General features: G+C 37.3%; 2 protein-coding genes across 7 annotated transcripts in view; one reads left to right on the forward strand and one right to left on the reverse strand.

The window, feature by feature from the left end:
- The window catches only part of LOC113064836 (epidermal growth factor receptor substrate 15-like 1), a 55980-nt gene that overhangs the window by 21626 nt on the left and 19654 nt on the right, over positions 1–14700 (reverse strand). For 2 of the 6 annotated variants that reach the window (XM_026235792.1, XM_026235794.1), the window contains 2 exons: positions 12911–13116; positions 6298–9388 (listed from right to left, as the gene is read on the reverse strand). In XM_026235792.1, coding sequence (XP_026091577.1) covers positions 9242–9388; positions 12911–13116 — 353 coding nt within the window. In that variant the 3' untranslated portion in view covers positions 6298–9241. Of the gene's footprint in view, positions 1–6297; positions 9389–9944; positions 9962–12910; positions 13117–14700 lie in introns of those variants that run through there. The other 4 variants (XM_026235793.1, XM_026235795.1, XM_026235797.1 and 1 more) reach the window with 4 other exon arrangements.
- On the forward strand, positions 185–2878 carry LOC113064837 (Krueppel-like factor 2). The gene is made up of 3 exons (XM_026235798.1): positions 185–553; positions 926–1832; positions 1961–2878. The coding sequence occupies exons 1-3, from the start codon at positions 482–484 to the stop codon at positions 2134–2136; spliced, it is 1155 nt and encodes a 384-aa protein (XP_026091583.1). The 5' UTR covers positions 185–481; the 3' UTR covers positions 2137–2878.

Genomic DNA, 14700 nt, shown 5'->3' on the forward strand with positions numbered 1-14700 from the left:
TTAATGGTGTGTATTTTTCCCCCACTCTGCTTTTCTTTTCTTTTTTGTCCTCAAAAGCAGGAGAGAGAGAGAGAGAGAGAGAGAGAGAGAAAGAGAGGAGGGATCTCTCGCATCGTGTTGTACTCGTTTAACTCGTTTTTACCGAGGGGGCGTGGAGGACTCCGGTGATTTAAAGAAGAGCCCGTGCGCTCTCGCCATCCAAGACGAAAGGCGCACATGCCGGAGAGCAGCAGCTATATACTGGGGCTAAAATTAGGGACGGGTAGTGCGTATTTCCTCCGCTTCTTACAATTGGTCCAGCTTCTACCGCCGTGATATTTATACGATAAGGTTTTCCACAGCACTCATACTTGCTGCATGAGTGTGAAACACAGAGTGTAAAAGCAGAAACGAGTTGTAGTGCACTACAACAGAAGTTTCTTGGAGGGATTGCAACTGGTCCCTGATCTTGAAGGTTTTTATTTTACTGGGATAACTGGAAATGGCTTTGAGTGGAACAATTTTACCGTCTATTTCCACATTTTCGACACAGAAGGAAAAATGCTGGGAAAACGTGAGTATTTAGTTTTTACTTCACATTATTAGTGTGCTTACGTAGTTCTTTACTTTTACAAGTATATGTAACGTTTGAATTACACGTATATATATATATATATATATATATATATATATATATATATGCGCTAAATGTAAATAGATCGCGTTCTCCCGAAGACGTAACCATAACTGATTATCGCTCACAGTACATCGAGAAAATATAATTATTGTCATGAGTTATGTTTAATTTAGATTTACACAAAGCATGCCTTTGAGATGGTTAACAGGTTACTGGGGTTACTTGGGTCCCACTAGATGAACTTCAACCGCATTGAAAATGTATGAAACAATAAAAGTAAGTCTAATCAATCTGTCGGTTTCATTGCAGAGGTGGAAGGATGAACTGGACAGGTCCATGCATCTCAGCTGCACAACTGACTTATCAAACATGGACTACCTCAGAGCAACAGATGACGAGGATCTCGATAAATATCTGGATCTGGAGTTTATTCTGGCCAACACTGTGGGTTCTGAGAATCTCGGGCTCGGTATGGGAGGCGACTACAGAATGCAAGAATCCAGAAACATGTACAGTCCAGGAGTGGCCCCCACCACGTACCCAGTGCCTGAGATCAACCCGTCACCTCCACCGTATACCACCAGCCTCATGGCAGAGCTTCTGCAGTCTGATGTAGATACCTACTGCCAACCGTCTCTGCCCAACAACATCCAGGGAAGGTTCCTGGTCAGGTCTGCCTTCCACAATCAGGACATTTCAGAGTGTATCAAAGTGGAGCCCTGCATGGACAGTTATGAACCTGTAAGAGGAATGGTTCCCAAAATCAAACAGGAGGGCAACGGTGCATGCATGAGGTCATACGAGCAGCCAAGACTGGCCAACTCGCCGCAAGGAGCAGGCAGCATGACTCCACCGCAGAGCCCCGCGGAGCTCCTCAACACAGACTGTCAGTCACAGATGTGCCATGCCATGACGTTCACACAGGGTTACCAAGGCAACACAGGGTTTCCCCATGCTGCACCTCCACAGATGCAGCTGCCATACCCAAATACGCATCACTTCAGCGTGTGCGATGACACACTCGGGATGCCCAGCACCAACCCAAGAGTACTTCTCACACCACCCTCATCTCCTCTGGAGATGGACACCAAACCAAAGAGGGGGCGTCGCACTTGGCCGAGGAAACGGACGGCGACTCACACTTGCACTTTTTCTGGATGCGGCAAAACCTACACCAAAAGTTCTCACTTGAAGGCGCACCACAGAACGCATACAGGTAAATAAAACATCTATGCCACTGCAGCAACATCTGCTTTTTTGCAATTTAAATGTGTTGACATCACAACAAGATGGCTGAAAATTGATATATGTTTACATATCTTGTCTTTTCTTGTCTTGGTTTAGGCGAGAAGCCTTACCATTGCAGTTGGGAAGGTTGCGGGTGGAAGTTTGCCCGTTCTGATGAACTGACCCGTCACTTCCGCAAGCACACCGGACACCGACCCTTCCAGTGCCACCTGTGCGAGCGAGCCTTCTCCCGGTCCGACCATCTCGCCCTCCACATGAAACGCCATATGTAGGAACGGACTATAAATATTAGGACTAAACGCACTGAACAATGAACATCACAGATGTTCAAAGCAAGCATTTTGTCTGTACCCATTATTTAAAGTATGACAGTCAACATGATAAAGAGGAAACATGAACTGACTTGACTTTTGCGTTGTAGCTGGTTCTACACTTCAACTCTTTACAGATTTTTTTAAAGAAACAAAATATATTTTCCAAAAAGCCTTACAAGTGCCAAAAAGTACCAAAAAACTCATGCTAGGCAGGACCTAAACCTCAAGACGGAACTGGAATCAGACAGTAAAATGTGTTTAAGTTAACATGATGTGCTACGGACATCGCAACAGTGCCTTTTAATACATGTATGCATCACATGAGTGCCATAAATACCCTTGGCATTTTTTTTAAATGTATGCTATTGTTTCAAGAAACTAAATAAGCTTTATAAGACAATGTTTTTCTCTTTCAAAACTGCCTTAAAAATGAACAAAAGGGCGTTAACTGAATGTTTGAAGTAATTTGTGCATTTATCAACATAAACATTTTAAAATCAGGGTCTTAAGGTTTTGTTTTGTTTCTTTTTCCCTAACGTATTTGTATGTTGTTAACGTGAATTGCAGACTGTCCCATGTTCGGATGACATGATAAGGGCTATGTGAGTTGTTCTGGACCAAACATTTTATGTACTGTACATAATTTATACTCTGTAAATATTGTACTTAATGTACATATTAAACTTAATTGAGATATAAACATCTGTGTCTGTCCATTTGTTGACTATGTTAGCATAGCAATCACTCTTTTTTCGAATCCTTCAAACAAAACGTTGGTGGAACGCGATGGGGCCTAGAGGAAGAATACAATCTTTCCTAGCTACGATATTGCATGCTAGGGAGCTGTGGCTAGACCTATAAATATAAACATTACATTTACATAATTGTTGGGACTGAATATAGCCGTGTCTAAGCAGAGGGCTACACCAAAGTTGAAGAGAGAGTGGCTTTGGAAAAACAACGGAAGACGTGGGATATCGAAGGGGGCGATGGTTCTGTTTTGAATTTCTTTTTACAGTTGAGGCGAGAACTCCAACTTTATAGGAGTTGTAAAGTCAGCGCATAAACAGACATATCAAGAGCACAAGGGTATTTGGCTCCAAAGTCTTTATGCAAATGCTAGTTTTGCATGAAATGTTCCTGATTTAACTTAGAAACGCAGGAAAACAAAAACACTTGTACATTTGAACCCATCCATCTCCTAACAAGGTGCATCCAGTCAGCGTATTCAGATCACGCAGCATCAATCTCATCCAATAATGGGTCTAATGGTGTGGGACTAGTCCAGAAAACAAAGCTCATCTTAGTATTGTATGATAATACTCTTTCTCATGTGTTTTTCTGGGCCCTGTGCAGTTGTATGGAAATATTATACTATTCAGTTGTTTGAGAGGTATTCATCGCGTGGTCTATTTGAGGAAATGAGGAACTAAAACTGTGTCAATGGATGGCTTACTTCGTGAAGTAAGAAAACATTTTCATATCACTTTCAGGTTGGTCTCAGATCACTTTTCAGAGTTGCTGTATAGTTGATAAATCAGCCAAGTGAATATGTGCCGTTTCAACTTACAACAAATCCCTAATTCTCCAATGAACCTGGTGTGTCCGCTGCAAAAGTTACATCCCTTGAGATGCGAGGGACTTGACACTATTCACCTAGGACATGGTTTTAACTTACATAAGACACTGAAAATGACACCAGTGATGCATTTAGGATTATGTTAATTGGCCGGCTTCAAGCCAGAATGCTCCTCAGATTTCACACGGAAAGATAAAATCAAGACTCTTTTACGTTCTTGGAACGATGCTATGATATTATTATTGTCTTGAGGGTATTCCTCACACTCCCGAATTTTCTTCAAAACAAGTGTCTATGTACCCACTAATAAGAAATGTCAATTGAAGTCCTTCCTGTTCTGGGATCAACTGTTCTTGCTGCACCTGAAGTGCACACTTTTTTTAAATCACGCTTTATTCGATCTTCATGAACTACAAGGCAGTTTGAGACTGTAATGGGAAAATAACTTTGATGTTTGTAACACCCCGGATCTTTTTGTCCATCCATGCAGCTGCTTAAATAGAAATTCAAGTGGACTTAAGTTTGCAAGTGTTTGGAAGAGATACCTTTGGGAAGTTTGGAAATGTCATGGGAAGAGTTTGCCACCTGCTGGACTTGCACAGGAACATTCTCAGCAGAAGATACTTTGACTTTCCTATTGTCCAACTTGTCCAAACTATTTGAAACGATGCTTCCCATGGAGAAAAACATCAGGACATGATCATTTGCGCCAACTTGGGAAAAACCATCAAAATCCAGGCAAACCCCTGCATTGGGAGGCCGATAACATCACATGTCAGTTCTTCCAAATCACCTCTGCACCAACAAAACAAAGACTGAAAATCGAGAATCCCAATGGCTGATGGAAAACCACATTTGTGTGACAACATAATGGAAAGTGGCCATCTGGCTTACATTTCCCAGCATACCTCTGCTGACGGTCCTGGTGGAGCTTAGAAGAGTGTCCGTCAGTGTACCGCAACATCCCCAGAGCAGCATTACTCGGTGGAGAGCCCTTGTTTCTCGGCCCAGGCCCAGCTGATTAAATACACAAAATCCAGCTCGGGTCGCTCACGTCTGGAGCTCTTCACGAGCAGATTGAGGCCTGATTAGTCAACACGCTGATTTAAATCAATACCCGTTCCGAGCAATTCTCGCGGCAGGAGCGGGCCAACATTTCCCAGCCAGCTGTCAATATGCTTAAGTCCGTGAAAGGGTCCCCTCGAATCCAATCAACCAAGTGAGCACACACGGAGGATCTAGTTACCAGCATGACGCTAATGACCCCATCCAGACCTTCAACATGTACATGTGTGTCACATTTAACATACTCACCTTGCTGTGGTAAAACACAATAGATCATTACCGGAACACCTGGATCGTCTCACTTGACATGCAGCCCGTATTCCCAGGAGCTCCTTGAGTATGTAAGGAAGGTGTCAAGACATTTGCCAGGGTTAAAGAAGTTTTTCATACACTGGTTAGTAGTAACGTCAAGCGTTCACAAAAGAAAAACACTGTTTAAGAAAAGGAGGAAAATAACTATTGAAGCATGTGGAATAAACATCGGGAGTCCAATCTGGCCCATTTCCACAATTTTGATTCCCAAAGTTTACTAGGCTAGCACAGAAACGAAGTAAATACCGATCTCGGAATTTCCTGTTACGGTTAACATTCTTCTCTTGTGTTTCAGGATACAGTTTTCACAAAGTTCCACTGAGCCACAATGAAGCCCTCAAGAAACTAGAAGTTATACAAGTATGACTCATTCCCTTTGCATTCAGATTGGATTTCCGATTTTAGTAGCTACAATAAAGCAATTTAATATGGAGTATTATACAAGAACTTAGCCTACTTTTGCACCAAACAAAAGGCAATTGAACACCAAAATACAGCAATCCAAACAAGCTTTTGGACATTTGAGCCAAACTTCATTTGTATGAATTGATACTGACATTAGTTGATGTGCTAAGTCCTTTTCCCTCAAGTACACACAGAACTAGTTCATCAGATTCAACTATCCACCTTTTTCCTGACGTAAAAATGGACGTCAGGAAATTAGTAAATTCTACGGGTAAAACTTCCGGACTCATTTGCGTCCAGCTATTTTTAGTTTGTTTTGCTGCTTGATATTGACAATTGATGTCTCCTATCATATTATTTTAATCTGTTATCTTAATTAAGAACACACTATAGACATGTTTTACTAGTTAAATTAAGTTAAGTATATAAAATTACTTTGGAGACTAACAGATATAGCCAAAAAAATTAATATACTAAAAACACAGCTTATAATTCACCAAATCAAACACATTTAAACCAAACAAAACTAAACAAAAACCAAGAAAACTAAACAAAAACAGATGAAACTTAGTTCAGAAAACAAATTTGTACAATATTTAAAAAAAATAAAGCCATTTTGTTTGATCTAATGCAGTGACATTTACATATTTCTAGGTGTCCAAATGCATTTTGGGGAGGCTGTGTTAGATATTACACCACTTTAAAGTTACTTTTTTTTGACAAACACATATGAATTGAACAGAAGAGTGACATATATGTGCATCTGAAACATTGTTTATTCTGTGAAATCAGGGGACAACATACGGAGCATGAACATTTCCAAAGGAATCTAAGCATCACTAATCACTATCAATGCAGTCTGAAATTCTTAAAATATTTTGAGTTACACGTGTGCATTTACTCACTTTCATAGGACAAATATAACACATAATTTACATGGTTTATGTATACTCTTATACATTTCTATATCGGGTTAATATCTGTCTTATCTACACAGGTGAGGGTTAAAGGCAGGCCAAAAAGGAATGCATTCTGCTGGAGTTTAATGGGACATATACCCAAAATGATGACGATGACTAAAAAAAAAGAATCAGTTTAATTAATAAAAAGACAAAATGCAGACAATAAAACTATACGAAAATCTGAAATGAATTTACAGGTATTACAACGAATAAAATATACAAACTATTGCACAATGGAGGTAAGGAGGACAAATACAGCATAACAGGAGTGCTAACAAAATGTTTGCAAAGTTTATTCAGTTTGAATGGTTTTGTTATTTTTTTTGTAACAGTAAAAGGCAGAAAAGCCAAGACCAAAGACCCACACCCAGCCTACATTACGGCATAAAACCCTTGATAGGCCGGGAAATCAAGTTATCTGTATCTGGGACACAACAGATTTCGATTCCAATCCTTAAAGACGATCAGTTTTGTTACAAAGCTCAACTGACTGAAGATTAGTGTAGTACTGGAATGACATAAATCGCTTCAAAAACAACTGCATGAGTTTCACTGTGAGCTATGCTCCATCTAATACATTTAACATATTTTAAATTAGACAAAATAACACTGTTTAACGTGACACTAACATGACCAAGGAGTGTCAAGCAGCTATTTGCGGTCAAAACAACACAAGCTGATTGGAAGTACAGAAAAAAAGAGGAACTAAAAAAAAAAAAAAAGAGTGACAGAAAGATGACGTAGCTGAAATTTAGCAGTGTACTGGGATATGTCACAATTGTTCGTCTTAATATTACACAACATTTGTGTCCACAATGTAGGACATGAGCATCAATCATTACACAGGAAAATGTACCTGTAATGACCGACCACAACAGCTGTTCCAATGATTCGAGGTTGGATGAACAGATCGTGGTTAAAGCGTTAATAGTACCAGATAAAGAATCTACTGTTAAAAAGAAAACAGCAGATGGAACATAACAACAACAACAACAAAAACTTGTGTATTGTTATGTAGTATGATAATTAAATCATACAAAAACACAGGTTTGAAATGTGCCAGGAAGTACCATCGCCAAAACGCTCACGGACTAAAAAATAGGGCTAACCAAACAATAAATGACAACAGCAATTAAACTACCTTTTTTAAAAGAATCTACCTAAATTCAAAAAGTTCTACTTTGCCGGATTAATAAATTTAGGCTAAACTAAGTGTGCTTTCAGCTACCGACAGGTAATCCTGACTGTTTAAAATTTTAACACATTAAATCTGCAGATGTCTTCAAATAAAAAAACATGAAATTGCGAAAGAAAAAAAAAAGAAGTGTTTTTTTTATCTGTTCTATTTACGGGTTCAAACGATAGCCATTTTACTAACTAGCACAACTGCAGGATTGTGCTTTCAAGCCCACAGATTATGCAGACACAAAATTAGTAACAAATTAAAGACGATGAAAATCTAAATAGCGAAACAAATGAAACATTTACTAATTCCCTCATGGAGGCGCTTATGCAACCAAATTTTATATCACGGCAGAACTCAACAATGAGGATGGCTCAAAAGATGGCCAGTGTGAAATCGTTTTGGCCCCACATCAATCTAACAGAGAATGATTGACAGAATGATCAAAAGATTGAATAAACAAACAAACAAAAGGAATGATAGACTGATAGAACGATAGAAAAACGAACGACAGAACGAACAAATACAAACAATAAAAAAACAGAATGAACAAAAATAAACTATAGAACGAAAGAATTGAATGAACGTTCGAACAATAGATAAACAAGATAATGCATGATAGATAGAACTAATGAACAAATGATAGATAGAATAGAATGATATAAAGATAAAAGCACAAACTAACAGTATAGACTAAAAAAAATGATAAATAGATAGAACGATCAATATAATGACAGAAAATGTTTTGAAAAATATTTCTAGCAAATACTTAAAAGAATTCCTAACTGTTGAGTCCTACAGTGGTATCAACTTTGCTACGCCATTTACTATGAAAAAAAAAAATCAGTGCAGTTTTGCTGAACCTTCTTCTCTACAAAGTAGTAAAAAAAAATCAAATAAAAAAAATCAAATCTCTATCAAACAATACTTCCAGAATCACACTGTCGTTCGTTCAGCTTTACGTCATGTCAAAAGATCCTTACAGACATTTAGTCTGCAGGCGCTGCAGTAATTCCAGTGTGTACCATACTGACTACAACCAGAGCCAGTAAAAGTTATTATTTAGCAGATGCTCTTTATCCAAATCGACTTACAGTACGCTTACAGCAATTTAATTCAGGAAGAAACCTGGAATTAAGTGCCTTGCTCAAGGGCTCGAAAGGAGGGAGTATAGCGTCGGTAATTCAAGTTTCTGGTTCGACCCTACCTGGGATCCAAACACAACTTTCTTAGAGGTTTCTCATTCCTTTTTCCAAACCACTGGAGATAATGATCCGCAGATTACTGCACCAATAAAGGTCTTCAAATGTCCATGGCTCTGCTGATGCACATTTAATCACACAAATACACTTTAAATAAACTATATACTCCATCTGAGAGGTTAATGCAGTGCATGTCGAGTGAATTAGCTGATTTACAAACCATAGGCCGCACTCCTGTACAACAACACAAAAGGACAGAGGTTTAATGGTCTTGCATGTGTTTAATCTTGGTCCATCACGCACGCACACAATCGTTGCTGTAGTGTACAGAAGGGTGGATGTGAGGGGAAGGCAGTTAGGCATTGGACATCTCTGCCTTGCTGAGAGCGATGGCAAGCTCCAGGTCTTCCTGCTCTTGCTGACGGAGTCTCTTTAGCCGTTCCCGTTCCGCTCTCTCGCTTTCCCTCTTCGCCCACTCCATCTGCTGGGCTTCATTCCCAAACTGGGCCGGAAAAACAGGAACACGCCACGTTAAGAACCATTGGTCCCAAACTGGGGATTGCACAATGGTGTGAATCACTGTGGTCAAGCTGTGGTCTGAACTTTTCGGAACAGTGCTCTGCTTTAAATATCAAGTTTACATGTACTAAATGAATAGACAGACACTTATTTGCATATATACAAAGAGCTACACAAATAATAAATACTTAAATGCCAATTTTTACCAAAAATACTTCAGGAGTTACATTGGAAGTCTTCAAAAAATATTTCTGTGCCACTTGCGGCACTGGATTTTTTAGTTACCTCTGTTGCTTGAAAGAAACATGATAATATATCATAGAGAAATTTGAAAGTAGTTTTCAAAAAACTAGCTATTTTTGACTGAGAACGCCAAATTAAACAGCACAAGGGTTTAAAGTGTGTAGATTGATCTTGCACGTGTACAAATGCAAAATTTGCAAAAGCATGCATGAACATTTTCTTTGCCAAATTATTCAGTGACCTTCATTTGTGATTGCAAAACGGCAAAATTCGCATCATTTTCAGACAGATCTTACCTTAATTCGGTCAGTTCCTGCAAGAGAGGAATGGATTACAAAAAAAAAAACACAAAAGAGATTTACACCAAACTAACACACAACCATCCACCAAACGCACACACACAAATGCTGATTGAACACCAACAGACCACTACCACTGATGACTCATGATGGACCTTTTTAATTGGTCGTTAATAGCGAATGATGTCATGGACAGGAAAATGAACATGCATTGATCTCATGCAGCAAGATAATGACAGAAGGAAAAGGCATTACAAAGCTTTTTCAATTGAGAGCTTCAAATCGTGTACAGAGATACATATGCGTAATTTATGCGACATAACATGCACACTTACTTGACTACAGGTGAATGAGAGCATTGCTAAACCACCCTGAAGGACGGAAAAACTGAATTTTAACTTTTTTTGGTAATGCCATGCATCAACTACAGCTACAACTTAATTATAATTTGTTAAAAATGAACAATTTAATACAAAAATAAGTTTAAAAATTAAATTAAAATGTGTTAAAATGGCTACATTTTTGTAATCCAAATTGTAAAAAATATATAAAAAATTTAATACAAGGTTATAATCCCATAGGCATTTCGTAAACATACATGTTTTTATTGTAAATGATGCAGAAAGTTTTTTGTTACGTAACAAATCAGAGATGGTTTAGCAAGTCTATTGCACCCAAGTCATGCACAGCGCTACTAAGGACAGGAGGCAGGGCAGATGAAGATGACGCTACATCAAACATTGTGGCTCTAGGATCAAGCGAATTTGCTGTATGGCGCACACAGTGATCCCATGCGGAGGAAAACAACAGCCTGAGAGCTGAGTAGTGATACTGACACTTCCCATGTCAAACGATCTCCCTTTATTAAATTTGAAACGGGACATAGCGTTCATTTTTCTGAAAACTTTGACTTCAATATCCTCCTTTAGTAAACAGGTTTACTAAATCTTCTATGTGATTTCAAACACGAGGATAAAGGTTTAAGTGAGCTGAAAATACATCGGTTGAGATAAGATCAAGATGACGATTATACTTGTTCCACTAACTTGTGGAAGTGTGACCACACGGCAGATGTGTCAATACAATCTTCCTACACTTCTTGAAATATGACCTGATGGCTGATAAGGAAACGGTGAGAACCAAAGCTAGTTTTTAGAAACAAAAATACATTACAAGGATGAGAAGTTTGATGAAAGAAAGAAAAAAAAGAGAGAAAGAAAGAAAGAAAGAGAGAGAGAAAGAAAGAAAGCTAACAAAAGCACTTTCACGATAGTAACATTAATTTACACTGGGTAACTCAATACCACACTGACAATTTGTTTGAGTGAACGAATGTTTGGGACGTTTACAAAACAAAAGTTTATTTTGGTTGCCAATCAGATGATGCAGCAGGATTATGTTTAAGTGAACTAATTTTCGAGAAGCAAAAAAATTGCAATTTCTGTTAGGAAACAATCAATCCAACGTTTCGGACAATGAGGCTAAAATATTGAAAATAGACACATTGGTGAAACGATAAACAAGACGTTTTGTTCAAATGAACAAACTATCAACATTTTTATTATATTACAAACACTGATGTTTTTTTTTTAAACCAAAAAGTTTAAGAGAAATTACATTTCTCTTTTAGGAAATGATCAGAAGGTCCAACTTTGTGGACTATGAGGCAAAAATACTGACGATGGATAAAGTGCTTAAACAAATACGGAGTTTAAATAAACTAGCTAGATTTGAGACAAAATTACTGATATTACAAACTTTGATTATACTACAAACACTGATATTTAAGCAAAACAATTGTTCCAAGAAAATGTGTTTCTCTTAGGAGCCAATCAGATGGCTCATTTTGCAGACAAAAAAGGGAAAATACTAACATCAGACACATCCATAACACTAACACTGACATTTTAAGCTAACAAACTTTCGTGTTAAAATTATTCCTCTTCACATGTGAATTAGAAGGTTCACACTTGTCTATATAGGGAAAATACTAACATCCGGAATATAGATTATATCGACGTTTTGTTTGAGCGTTTTGTTTTGAAATTTCTGAGATTATTTTAGGAGCCAATTAGATGGTCCACTTCGCAGACGATTAAGCGAAAATACTGACATTACACATACATTTTAGTATAACCACTGACATTTTATGAAAACAAACTTATGTGTTGCAAGAAAACTTGCATCTGTATTAGATTTAAAAAAAAAAAAAATACTGACATTGTGCACATAGTAACGATAAGCACTGACTTTTTTTGTATGTCACTTAAAATTCACAAGTTAATAGGAAAATATCATCATATACAAGTTGCTATATGATTTTTAACCTCGTTTTGCATAGGTTTTTGCGAACATTTACCACCAAACTAAAATTAGCGTAAACTATACACTAACTCTTGATTTGAAGTACATTCAAACAAGACTTTAACTTTGCTTCTGAATGAAAATTGCAGCTTGAACAGAGTTCCTTTGAAGAACAAGATACATTTGCATAAAAGCTTACAAAAAAGTCACAGAAGAACAGCGAGAAGCCACATTAGCTTAGCCGAGAGCACTTGGTATCACCAAGTGTGACTGCTCCTCTTCCCACAAGCCCATGCAAACGCTGAGCAAAACGACAGATGACATCATAGCCATGTGCACCACAAACAACTGTATTCGAGTCACTGAAAGAGATAGAGATGATGTCTGGCTGCTAGATTAGGGCTAATTATCCAGAATTTTGTGCGTTGGTGAGTTAATCACAGATAGATGGACTGCAGACATGAAGGAAACTAAATGAGGAGCTGGCACAAGGCGACAGACTGAGCGAAACAGAAGCCAATGGTGCGGTCTGCTCTAGAAAACCTCACTGATAATATCACTATGTAGCAGTTTTTTTCTGTTGTTGGTTGGTTTTGTTTCGATTTAGGAAAGAATCAAGTGGACCGGACAAGAGAAGAGTATCACTAAGCTCAACTTACAGAGCTGAAGTCTGCAAAACCCAATGAAGAGTCTTTAGAGGCTTTACTTGAGGCAGATGGAGCAAATGGGTCTTTGCCACTAAACGGATCTCCCACCCCCTTTTTACTCTGAAACGGATCAGCAGGGTCGGCACTGAAGGGCTGGAAAGGATCACTTGTCTTGGCCGAATCGGCAGATCCGGGCACGTTTACTGGAGTGCTTTTACCTGTTGAAAAACAGCAGTTTTCATTTTGAATGTCCAAGTCAACCGTAGCATTTCATTTTCATCAAGCTAAATGAAAATTAATTGGTCCTGTATAACTTTATAATAAGCATCTCACAAATTCCAATTGCTTTATTTACTAAGCAATAATAGAACACATACAGCAGTATCTCATTAAAAAAACTGTTTATGGCAGTTGAACCTACAACCATTTGTTTACCAACCCAGATCTTTAACCACTACACCACAACACCTCCACCCATTTGATAAAAGCAAGAGAAAACCAGTGTTTAAGCAACATGTAATGTATAATGTGTGATGATTTTAAGACATTTAAAAAAACATCATTAATATTATAATATTTAACATATATAACGTTATTGTTTTAAAAGAACTTAATATTAATCAGTAAAGACAATTTGGCAGTAAAGACATTTATAATGTTATTAAAGATTTCGATTCAGTTCTTTTAAACTTTGTATTCAAAGAATCCTGTTAAAAATATATCACAGTTCACACTAAAATATTTTCAAAAAATTATTGAACAGCAAATCAGCATATTAGAATAATTTCTGAAAGATCATGTGACACTGAAAAATGGAGTAATGACTGCTGAAAATGCATCACAGGAATAAATAAACGTATTCAAATAATAGAGAGCTATTTAAAATTGTAATAAAATGTCATAATATTCTTTTTTTTACTTTACTTTTAATAAAAAATAAAGTAGCCTTGGTGAATATAAGATACTTCTACAACATAAAAAAAACTCTTACTGACCCATAAACTTTGGAACAGTAATGTAATTATTTCTCAAATTAACACATTTTTGTAATAATATTAAATACTAATCAAACACTTGTCATTTCACATATCCTTCCGAAGCTCAACCAAAAAACCCACAGTGGTTCAAGCGTGTATGATGCGGTAACTCGGCTTCAATTCAAAACAACGCTGAACTTTCTGTCTCTTTGTACACATCCAATAAGAGTTATTGTTTTACAGGAAAGCAGAATCCTTGAACAAGCAATTGGCTTAATATAGAAATTTGCCCTAGAAAAAAAAAGTGAAGTAATCACAAACAAGCGAGGACCTACGGAATTAAAAATGCTTACGCACAATTTTTATATTTTTTTGCCAAGACTGGCATTCACTTACTCGTGAGAACTTTAACTGGTTGCTGGTTCCTCTAAAGGTGTTAACCGCATGTTCAATAGGGCTGTTATTTATACCAGACCAGCAATCAGTTTCTTTCTGTCAGTAAACGGAATACTAAACCACAAAAAAAAAAAATAAGACTCCACCCTGCTGAGGGAAAGAGGTCAAAAAAAAGCCATGCTCTTTAATAATACACTGCCTTAACAAAAATGAATGAATTGTAAATTTAAAAAAAAATATATATATATATATATATATATATATATTTTAGTTTGGGTTTTAAAATGGTTTTGTCTTTCCAGACAAAACATATACATTAATTAGCAAAATACTGCATATTTTTAATGTTACTTTTACATTTTATGTAATCTGTTAACTTACTATTGTCATTGTGCACATAACTGCTAAAAAGTTTTTTACATTATGTTG

This window comes from Carassius auratus, chromosome 47, assembly GCF_003368295.1.
Source record: "Carassius auratus strain Wakin chromosome 47, ASM336829v1, whole genome shotgun sequence".
Lineage (NCBI taxonomy): Eukaryota > Metazoa > Chordata > Actinopteri > Cypriniformes > Cyprinidae > Carassius > Carassius auratus.